This window comes from Sander vitreus, chromosome 11 (assembly GCF_031162955.1).
Source record: "Sander vitreus isolate 19-12246 chromosome 11, sanVit1, whole genome shotgun sequence".
NCBI classification, from domain to species: Eukaryota; Metazoa; Chordata; class Actinopteri; order Perciformes; family Percidae; genus Sander; species Sander vitreus.
In genome coordinates this window covers 22994411-23006464 of record NC_135865.1, presented here as the reverse complement: position 1 = coordinate 23006464, position 12054 = coordinate 22994411, and the positions used below count along the sequence as shown (strand labels likewise).

Below are 12054 nucleotides of genomic sequence, written 5' to 3'. Positions count from 1 at the left end.
GGCTACTGGCAGGCGCACAGCCCGTTGCTCACAACGTTTTAACTAGAGATGTTCCGATATCGGTATCGGCTCCGATACTGCCTAAAACGCTGCTATCGGTATCGGGAAGTACTGGAGTTTATGCACCGATCCGATACCACGTAATAAAGCCCTAAAGAAAAAATATGTTAAAGTAGTTTATTTATATTCTTTTTCCGTTATAACTGACTGTCAAACTGTATAATAAAAGAAAGTTCTGTGGCATTCATGTTTCACAAAGAGTTTAACCTGAGCCAGACTGACAACAAAGATAGAAATAATATCACATCCATACAGGGATAGTATACAGTTCTTAAAACATAATAAAATATGACACACTAGTATTGGATCGGTACTCGGTATCGGCCAATACGCAAGTTCAGGTATCGGGAAGCAAAAAATGGTATCGGACCATCTCTAGTTTTAACGAAGAACCAACTAAATAATCTCACAGCCCAGTGTCCCGTCTTTGTGGTGTGTGGCAGCCATCCGAAGGTTCTTCTTCTTCTTTATGGTTTTACGGCCGTTTGCATCCTATGCGTTGAATTACTGCCTCCTACTGGTAATTACTCGTTATCTATTTATTCATTTCATTAAACTATAATTTTCTAAGTGGTCCAGTGTCTTTCAAAAATGTAAATGTATGTTTCCGTCCATTTACAGAAACCCAACTTTAAAGAGCATCTGCCATCTGAAGGTCAATCACACTACTGCATATAAAGGGAGAGTTTAATTAGTACAACGATCAGCTGAGACAATTAGCTCACCTGGCACTGATCTCCTGATCTATCCCGACACCTCTCTCCACTGCAGATGATTGCAGACCCCGCCCACATCCACACATACACATTAGTGAACATACAGTACGGGCTGCATCCAGCAGAATGTACTGTACTTTATTTTTTTGTTCCATAGTCAGCACTGTCACCAAGGTGACTGGCAAAGAGAGAGCACTGTGTACATGTTTGTATGCGTAGGCCAGCCAGTCACAAGTTGTGCTGACAGCTGTGTTACAACTGCTTTAATAAGGACAAGCTGGAAAGGTCGGCATGATCTGTCAACCACTCTGCCCCTCTTTAACCTCTGGTTGAAACGTCAGTCTACACACTGACTTTAATGCAAGGAAAGAAGAACAAAAGCAAACTTATTTTTGGAAATGTGTTAGTGTAACATTTGTGAAAAGGATCACATTCCCTGCTTGGTTGACAGGGTTCCAAAGGTAAACATCTGGTGCAAAATGTGTATTTGCTTGACACTGAGAATCTGAAACTATGAGCCTCTTCTCCTGTACAAACGCACTATGCTCTGTAAATAATCTGGTAATTTTGCGTTGGTGTCTTGTGTGTAGGAGCCCAGTCATTTCCATAATTCGTCCTCCATAGCTCAAGTGTTAATTCAACATCATTGAATACATTAAGCACAATGTTAGAATGTTTTTATATAAATGCATTCATCTATAATTTAAACAATGCTTGCTCCAGACAAAATTACAAATGTAAAATGTGTTTGGTAAGTGTATTTACTTTGGTTTAAAGACAGCTTGTGCTGGTTGTATATTTCTTTAGCAAAAATTTTTTTTTTTAAATCCATAATTTAGGCAGCTTGTGTGTTTAAAACCTAATGTATGAAAATATAGAAGTTATTTTTGCTGGATAATGTTAGGTGAGTGAGTAAAGCTATTGTCTGTAAGCATCTAAACAATACTGTAAATAAAATACTGTATAAGAGCTGACTACAGAATTGGGCAAGTGAAAGGTCTAGTGAACTGGGAGAAAGGGTTAGCTGACTGAGGAACAGGGAAGCTGGATGACAGGATGACCAGCTGGCTGGGAAACAAGAAGGCTAGCCTGGCTGACTGGAGAACAATGGATAGTTCCTTAGCTAGGAAACAGCTGAAATGGGTGAACCTGAGGCCGGGGAACAGGAAGGTAACTCTCTTACACACACTCTTTGGTAACACCTAGTGGTAGTGGCAGGGACATACAACAATGTGTCTTCTGTCATCACCCAGCAGGTTTCCCTAAATAGAATTAAGTCTTTAAATTAGGTCTAGACTTGACTCAGAGGCTGTTTATCATAATAAGGTTTTGTATAACAGCCTAAGTTCTGCACTGACGTGTATCCTCGTCTCCACCTGCACAACCTGACTCAGGTGAGGGGATTTGTGCTAGCAGTAAGCTAAATATATAGCATGCTGAATAAAGTGTGGTGTGCATTTAAAAACTTAGCTGACACAATCAGAACACTATTGGATGTTTGTATAATGTTTATGAGAAATGCTGTAGAGATTAGTTTACATAGCTTCGTTTCATCAACAACAAACATTAGCTTGCTAGCTTACGTGGCTGCTATTAGCTACATCACATTGTGGGTTGCCTGTCCACCAAATCTTAGGTCAATTCTACCAAGTGAAGAGCAAACTGACTGAATATATTTGGGGCCTGAGATGTAGAGCAATTTCAGCAAATACCGTACTATAGTGCCACATCCAGGTAGTTCAGGGAACCTTGTAGTAGAGAAAATTCCCAGCAAATACTCAGTGCCGGGGGATAGTTCAGGGGACATGAGAATGTGGAGCATCCCCCTGGAAATAGACAGCCGGGTGAGCTGCCTGTCTTCAAAGTTTGAAACTTCAGCAGCTGACTATACTGTGGTAACAGCTTTTATGTTACGGTTAAATACCGTTTGCAACTTTAAAGAACACTGCTCTTATTTGGCTACATAACATGGTTTGTTAAAATCCCTTTAGTGGATGATGAAAAACAAAAGGTGGTTTGAATCTCAGATGTGCAGGAAATTGATGCAAACAAAGCCTTTACTGTATGTTACTCTTTAGTTGGCAACAAATATGAGTAAGTGGGTGTTATACCCACGAGATTCCTCCTTCAGTTTTTTCTGTGCAAGTTCATTTTGTGGTTAAACATTTTTCATCTGCATTGAAATTCTAATTGTGGTTGGTGCACTGCAGGATTTAACTTGTGATTCCCCACTAGTGCAAGAGATGGCTGACAAATGATTAAGTTAGTGTTAAATGCTGCTAATGTGATAGGAAATGAAGAAAATGGCTGTGATGTATTGAAAAATAATCAGATTCTCCATTCTGTAAATTAATTTGTAGTTGCAGTATTCATATACACCAATACCTGGATGACTCCATACACAAATTAGCTGTAATATTTTAAAATGTGTTTTAATGTTCCATTGTGTATTGCTACAATAGAAACAATCTGTTTAAGGTTTTCTAATATGTTGTTGTGGCTCCACCATTGTATATCTGGAAAAGCTTATAATTTTGCTGGCACTCCTGATGATAATACCAGGATTTACAAAAATCGTACGAAACAAAACAAGCTGCAGGAGGAAAAGATCATAATAGAAAATATTTCAGCAAAAAAATGTAATTTACTGTCAACATACAAGTCATCACAACAGTAGATTTTCCAGGAATAAACATAATATATTAATCTCTCTTCATTCTATGAAAAATTATTTAAAAAAAAATTACACCAGTTTGTCTTTTTGAACAAGATATCAGGTATGTCTCATGTGATATGAGAGCATGGCGACATTTAGGATGTAAACCATTTGGTAGAAAGCACTCCAATCTCCCACTTTTAAACTTTTTCCGTATCCGGTCGGCAAAACTCCAAACACATCTTCCTTTTTTAAGAATGATTTCAGTGCCGTTCTTTGTTTTCTTTCTCAAAGAAAAGCTTAACTCCAAGTCTTCCAGAAGACCGCTGTTCCCAGCAGCAGCAGCAGCCATAAGCCCACCTACCGACTCTATACACGATGTGATTGGCCTGACCAGAGTTTGGTTTTTCCAACTCGCAAGCCAACGGAGAGTGCCTAGACCCCCCTGGCTGCAAAATAAATTTGCTGCCACCAGGGTGCGTCTAGATTTCTAGGCTATAATGAGTAACCACAGCTTTCAGATAAATGTAGTGGGGTAAAATGTAATAACGAATTTCCTCGAGTGGTAGTGGAGTAAAAGTATAAAGTTTCCAAAAAAATGAAATACTAAATATACTAAGTACGATTACTGCAAATACTGTATTTGTGTAAATGCATGCCTGATCCCAAATAAGCAATGTTCCCCTGATCTGCTATTAACAGACATTTCACAGAAAAGAATTTGGATGACAGTTTGGTTTCACTGCTGATGATTCACCCTCCCTGTACTTTCTGGCAGCAGTATATCCACGTTAAATACAGAATCCATCAAAGAGTGGTGGATATGACAGACTCTGCTGGTGAAAGAATGGAGTGGGAGGACTGAAAAAAAAGCCACAGAGCTCTACTGGTTGTCAGTAAAGATCAGTGACGGCGTGAAAAATTGTAGAATTTGCAGGAATGATTAAAGCAAATTGTGACAACATTGAACGCATCAAAATAAAAATGGCACATTGAAAAAACAATACTACATTCATATTTGTCTTGAATCTTGTTGAATTTATTAAATCCATACACATAACAGTGAATACTTTTCAGAGTTTATTTGTCAGTACTATTCTCTGCAGGTAAGTGGGTGAAAACTTTTACAGAAAATGAAGGGCAACACAGACATCATACAGACTATAATTAAACTCAATCTATAAACTATATTCGGAAAGCAATCAGCAATTGTATTTGTTGCAGTTGAGTGCTCAGGACCGTCTACAAACTACAACACAGAAAAGAGATACAACAAAAATATGTAGGCTATTAATTTAATGATTAAATAAGGTAGTGTCTCCAAACTTACCTTAATTATAACTTGTCTCCTGCTAGTTGTACTACAGCACTTTTAAAAAATATGTTTGCATCTCTTTTTGGTGTTGTAGTTTGTAGACGGTCCTGAAGCACTCCTTGCAGTATCAACATCAGAACTAAACAGGGCTGAATTAGCAGAACTTATATGCGTTTCTTTCACATCTACTGCAGTCAGATTCACTGTGTTCACTCGGAAGGAATCACTTCACATGGGTAGGCACTTTTAATGACATTTTGAACATGTTCAGAGGCTAAAGACAAGTTTGAAACTTGCCCTGTTTAAGCCTGTTGGGCAGGAGGATAACACGGTGTAGGCAACACCGATTGTTTTCATTTTTCTCGCTACTGACACCAAATTTAAAAACAACAGAGCTACGTGTTGGAATCGACCGGAATTCTCCTTTAATGTACAGCTAGACCAAAACACCAATACACTGTTTGTCAGTCTAAATGCAGTTTACAAGTGAAGTTTACAGTATCAGCACAGGAGCTGCATCTGATTGTAGTTGCAGTTCAGCAGTACAATTACCCAAATTAGTTTTATTAAGAATAAATACACACTAGATCTCAGGTGTGATTGGTTACCATACCACAGTTTCATGTATCTTCAAACATTAACACATTCTCTCTACTCCTGGGTCACTTTGTACTGGTATATCTTAATGCAATGGTGCATGCTGTCAGACACAGCTAGTTGGCCCTCAGGTAGCAGGGTCAGTCCACGTGGACTACTCAACCCCATGGTTACTATTGGCCACCCGACTCCCTGTGCTGGGTATAACAGGACCCTGTGCTGCTCCCCCCAGTCCGCTACCAGCACATTACCATCTGTATCTATAGAGATGCCCCAGGGGCAGGCAAGGACTGGTCCCATACCAGCACATACACCTAGAACTCTCACCGTGTTCCAGCCTGGTTCTAGCACTTTTATGCAAGGCACACAACCTGTTTCATTACCCCTTTCGGACACAGCTACCATGCCTGAGCTCGAGCATGCTGCCACTAAGTAAGGCCGGTGGAATCCGGTCACTACTGTGCGCTCAAGACGGGAGCCTGTCTTAGGGTCAAGCTTTAAGGCAATGAGGGTACCTTTCCGGATATCAGCTACCAAGAACTCATCCAGCCTGGTTACGGTCACACCCCTGGGAGCCTCAAGCTCATCTTTTGCAGAGCCCAACCCTGACCCTCCAAAGGTCTGGAGCAGGCGACCATGCCGGCTGAAGACAAGCAGGGCCCGCTCTGCTGCACAGCTTAGTGCAATCAAACCCTTAGCATTGACGGCAATGTCAAAGTAGTTCCGACATCGTCTGCCAGTGCCATCAGAAGTTGGGGAGGTCACTTGCTGGAGGACATTGCCTCGAGGGTCAGTCACCTGTTTCAAAGTTGGATTCAGTTTTAACATGGGTGGAAACTTCATTTGATATAGTACACATACTGTATGTTGTATGTCTGAAAGACATTTAACACAACACGTACCTGAACACGTGCATTTCCACAGTCCACTATATAGAGTTGGCCCTGTGGTGTTGCATGGATACCACTTGGCAGCGTAAGCTCAGCTTTACCCGAACCCTGCTTCCCAAACTTCCTGATCAGATGGATTCCTCTGTGGTTGAATACTGTCATGGAAGATTCTACCTCCTCCTCCAACTCCACCAGGGCTGGCTCTCCTCTCTCTCTTCTGCCTTTCTTTGGCTCCTGAGTGGAACCATCTATGATGGGCATGGATAAAGACCTAGCCACCGGGGGTTGTTTTGAGCCAGCCACTGTGATGTTTTTCTGTGGCTGATGCAGAGTATTTTGACTTCTATATGTAGGGTATGAGAGGGTCTGCCCCATGTCAGAGACCCTTGGCCTCCTACTGAGAGTTGGGGAGGTTGAGCTCGACATGCAGTTGAAGTTGCTACACTTCACGTTCCACACTCCTACTTGCTCATTCGTCCCACCACTGATCATCGGGCGAGTCTTGTGTGTCAAGTCCACTGCAGACTTTGATAGACGGCAATTGTAGTTCAGAGAGCCTCTGTTCATGCTGTAGTCATGAGGTGGGCTAACAATGAAAGTATAGCTGGAGTCCAGGCTGTCTGTCGGGGATGGTGCTCGGCCAGAGTCACCATGGGTCCCTATAGAGTGTTCGTCAGAGGACTGGCTGAGGCGAGAGTGAGGTCGCCCCCTGGAGGTGAGGTCTAGGCAGCTTTGGCTGGTCAGATGCGCTCTTGGAGTCATCCTGGGAGTTGATAAAGCACTGTTGCTGTACCTCAAAAGTCTACTATTGGAATCTTGACTCACTTTTCTTCTATCTCCACCCTGGCTGTCTAAACTCAAGCAGCGACTCACTTGACTCTTAGCATGCTTCCATCTTCGTTCAGGTGAGGGGGACGGCTTCCTACCAGAGACCACAGTAATTGACTTCCTCAAATTTTTGGGAGAGTAGTGTTTTCCGTTACTATTCACCCTGTACATCTGCTGCTTGACTTCAGTATCCATGTTTATAAGTACCGCAGGGGCAGCCAGAAATGCATCCTCTCCTTGTGGCTGAATAGAGGCAGATTCCATCTCGTCATCCTGTGATGACTCCCAGTCAGACTGCTCACACTTCGGAAGCCAGCCACATATCTTTGTTGAGGACAGGTTTTGTTCCTCTTCTGATTCCAGATCACTCCGGGTGGAGAGGCTGATCTTTCTGGCAACCCTGCCTGTTGGTGAGGTCCACCCCTGTCCTAGGCTGCTTTTCTCTCCTCCAGCACCTTGATGGTTTGTGTCTTCACACTGCGTCTCCGGTGAATGGAGAGCACAAAGCTGCCCCTGTGGCCCACAACCTCCGACATGCAGGCACAGGCTTTGTTCTTGCACACGGATATCTCCGAAGTTGACAGCATGAGGTTGGGAGCTGGGTTTGAAGTTCACTTTCTTTAGGGAAACTGAGACTTCCCAGGGTTGTAGGAACTCTGCAATGTCCTTCAGCATCTGGTTTGGCCCACCATCCTCCAGACATGATTGTTGACCCACCTCCTGAATCTGATGCTGAAGTTGAGCCAGTTTACGGAGCCTTTGGTCCAACAGGGACTGGCTGACCCGGGCTGCTGCCATGTTCTCCCTCTGGACCTGCTCCAGATGCTGCTGAGTGTCCCGATGGTCCTGTTCCACCCTCTCCAGCAGGCGCCGCTCTTCTCTGCGCGCTCCCAGGATGGCCCTCTCTACACCCCGCTTTACAGATTCAGTCTCAGTTGCATGACGCTCTTGTAGGCGACGCAGCTCTGCCTCTGCCTTGGCAAGGTCGCACCGTGCCTGTGTTGCCCAACATGGAGGGGACTGAGGCAGGAGAGCAGGGGAAGGACCGTCTGAATGACGATCAGGACTGGGGCTGTGGGCTGGAACAGGAGAGGAGGAATTGCTACCCAAAGGAGTTCCCACAAACATCATGATGGATGGATGGATGGATGGATCTTTCCTTATTTTCTAGCATTTAGTTTGAGTTCCTACAGAAAGACATAATGGGCGGAAAGGGAAGATCATTAAAATAATAAATGCCTAATGAACCATAGTATGTCAGGTAATTCAGACTAACATTAAGAGTAATATCTTGGAGTATATAAAATTATTGTGATTTTACGCTGCTAACATCTAATGTTTTGTTCAGCCCCAACATATTTTTCAACAAACCAGTGCTTTTCTCCAACACTATATTACCCCAAAATGACCCATGCCACACACATGTAGTTTACTGAATCTGAAACGCACTAATTCAGCCTGGCAAAGGTGACTGAGCATCCACTTTTTTAACTATGTGCACCAAATAGATCTTTTATTTTAGATCATTTTTTTTTAAGATCATTTTTTGGCCATTTTTAGGCCTTTATTGACAGGACAGCTGAAGAAATGAAAGGGGAGAGAAGGGGGGGGGGGAAATGACATGCAGCAAAGGGCCGCAGGTCGGAGTCGAACCCCGGGCCCGCTGCGTCGAGGAGTAAACCTCTATACAGGTGCTGGTCATATAATTAGAACATCATGAAAAAGTTGATTTATTTCGGTAATTCCATTCAAAAAGTGAAACTTGTATAATGTATACATTCATTCCACACAGACTGATATAGTTCAAGTGTTTATTTCTTTTAATTTTGATGATTAGAACTGACAACTAATGAAAACCCCAAATTCAGTACCTCAGAAAATTAGAATATTACTTAAGACCAATACAAAAAAAGGATTTTTAGAAATGTTGGCCATCTGAAAAGTATGAACATGAAAAGTATGGGCAGGCAATGATGCTCCTTTTGCCTGAATTACTGCAGCAATGCGGCATGGCATGGAGTCGATCAGTCTGTGGCACTGCTCAGGTGTTATGAGAGCCCAGGTTGCTCTGATAGTGGCCTTCAGCTCTTCTGCATTGTTGGGTCTGGCGCATCGCATCGTCCTCTTCACAATACCCCATAGATTTTCTATAGGGTTAAGGTCAGGTGAGTTTGCTGGCCAATTAAGAACAGGGATACCATGGTCCTTAAACCAGGTACTGGGAGCTTTGGCACTGTGTGCAGGTGCCAAGTCCTGTTGGAAAATGAAATCTGCATCTCCATAAAGTTGGTCAGCAGCATGAAGTGCTCTAAAACTTCCTGGTAGACGGCTGCGTTGACCCTGGACCTCAGAAAACACAGTGCACCAACACCAGCAGATGACATGGCACCCCAAACCATCACTGACTGTGGAAACTTTATACTGGACTTCAAGCAACGTAGATTCTGTGCCTCTCCTCTCTTCCTCCAGACTCTGGGACCTTGATTTCCAAAGGAAATGCAAAATGTACTTTCATCAGAGAACATAACTTTGGACAACTCAGCAGCAATCCAGTCCTTTTTGTCTTTAGCCCAGACGAGACGCTTCTGACGCTGTGTCTTGTTCAGGAGTGGCTTGACACAAGGAATGCGACAGCTGAAACCCATGTCTTGCATACATCTGTGCGTGGTGGTTCTTGAAGCACTGACTCCAGCTGCAGTCCACTCTTTATGAATCTCCCCCACATTTTTGAGTGGGTTTTGTTTCACAATCCTCTCCAGGGTGCGGTTATCCCTATTGCTTGTACACTTTTTTTCTACCACATCTTTTCCTTCCCTTGGCCTCTCTATTAATGTGCTTGGACACAGAGCTCTGTGAACAGCCAGCCTCTTTAGCAATTACCTTTTGTGTCTTGCCCTCCTTGTGCAAGGCGTCAATGGTCATCTTTTGGACAGCTGTCAAGTCAGCAGTCTTCCCCATGATTGTGTAGCCTACAGAACTAGACTGAGAGACCATTTAAAGGCCTTTGCAGGTGTTTTGAGTTAATTAGCTGATTAGAGTGTGGCACCAGGTGTCTTCAATATTGAACCTTGTCACAATATTCAAATTTTCTGAGATACTGAATTTGGGGTTTTCATTAGTTGTCAGTTCTAATCATCAAAAGTAAAAGAAATAAACACTTGAAATATATCAGTCTGTGTGGAATGAATGTATACATTATACAAGTTTCACTTTTTGAATGGAATTACTGAAATAAATCAACTTTTTCATGATATTCTAATTATATGACCAGCACCTGTATATGGGCGCCCGCTCTACTAACTGAGCTATCCGGGCACCCTTATTAGAGCCATTTTTATGCTGCCAAGTAGAGGTCGACCGATATGGGTTTTCTCTGACCGATGCCGATCTTTAGAAATCAGGGTCAGCCGATGGCCGATAAATGCTGCCGATTTCTTTTGGCCGATATGTGCTTGTTTTTAAACCTCTATTTGAAAGATAAAATGTAACACTAATATACACAGAATTTCTCAACAAAAACATTTATTGCACACTTCCCCCAATGAACACTTGTATACTTCAATTAAAAATGTATAATGTAAAAACATACTGTATATTGTATAAATAATGTATGAAAAATATATTAAATAAACGAAACAGGTAAGAAGAAAATAAACTTTGTCAAATAAACTTTTCAATGAAAAAATAAAGTTTAGTGCACTTAGCAGCATTTATTAAACTTCTGAGAATACAAATCTGCAAGCTTCACAGAAAGTGACATGTTATTATTAATCTCAACGCTATTTCCTCCTAACTCCTGTTGAATCACATCAGACTAGGGCTCTCTAAAGTCAGTTCTTGTTCACCTTGTTTGTTAGATCATTGTTCATTTGTTGAAGTGTTTTATCTGTGTTTTGGGGCTCCTACTGTTACATGTCCTGTAGCACTCATTAGGATCTTATCTGAGCAGATTTCTGTCATTCAAACAACTCTTAGTTGTAATTTAAAACTTGTCCAGCCAATTTAATAAAATTAAGGGTTTTATTCGTGCTTGAGTCCATAGATGCAGTTAATGGATACAGGCACGGAGAACTGAAGGCTCTGTTAGCAATGATTAGTTCCGCTAGCGGTTAGCTCCGTTAGCGATTAGCTCCAGTTAACTCCATTATAGGAGTGGATGAGACTGCCACGGACAGGGGTAACAACCAGACTCTGATAAATGACATTCGGTGAGCTTCCATAGCGGTGTGGCCGCGGTGTTTTGTACGGTTTCATTAGTACAGTTAATCCCAAGGCAAGAACACCAGCAACATGCTACTGCTAACGGTAGCGTCTGAGCCTGAAGTGACTGTGCGAGACACACGGCGCAAGAATTCACGAGGGGAGGGGCTGGAGGCAGCTGGTCTGGGTGCGCTGTAAAAAATGTTGCCTATTCATGTTTTTAACACTAGGCTGCCTGCAGATACGCCTGCCTATTAATCGGCTTGATATACTGGGATATTGGCCGATGCCGATTATGTAAAAAAATGCCAAAAATCGGCCGATTAATCGGTCGACCTCTACTGCCAAGTGAACAGATGCTTTTGGAAAGGTGATACAGCTATGAAGGAAGGGCATAAGAGAGACAATTCTGTGGGCAGAGAAAACTAGCATAGAGGAAGAAGAAAGCTTTACACTGAAAAAAACATCTATTAGCACTTCAAATAGAGGCAGACAGCCAGAAGCATCCAGAGTGAGGGCAAGAGTGGGAGGTAAAGAGACAGCCCAAGTGTCAACACAACCATACTTCTCAACTCCCCAGTTCTCCATACAGACCCCGCTTTGAAATTGTATTCATGAGAAGAACACAGTGATAGGGCAGTGAAAGATGTCTGTCCTCCGTGTGATGTATTGTGATAATAGTGGAACCCCAGGGAGCCATCATATAATGAACACAAAGAAGCATTCAGGGAATACATCAGGAATTTATGGCCCCAAACTATTTTATAGAAATGGGTATGACAGTCCAATGTA

The 12054-nt window shown here is 42.5% G+C and overlaps 1 protein-coding gene across 1 annotated transcript in view; it reads right to left on the bottom strand.

Moving 5' to 3' along the window:
* Positions 1 to 4449: 4449 nt before the first annotated feature.
* Positions 4450 to 12054, bottom strand: part of LOC144525503 (uncharacterized) — an 18392-nt gene continuing 10787 nt past the window's right edge. Inside the window, exons 2-3 of the mRNA XM_078262394.1 lie at positions 6247 to 8249; positions 4450 to 6142 (exon numbers count right to left, since the gene is read on the bottom strand). Of these exons, the coding sequence (XP_078118520.1) occupies positions 5399 to 6142; positions 6247 to 8193 (2691 nt within the window). The 5' untranslated portion in view covers positions 8194 to 8249 and the 3' untranslated portion in view covers positions 4450 to 5398. The remainder of the gene's footprint in view (positions 6143 to 6246; positions 8250 to 12054) is intronic.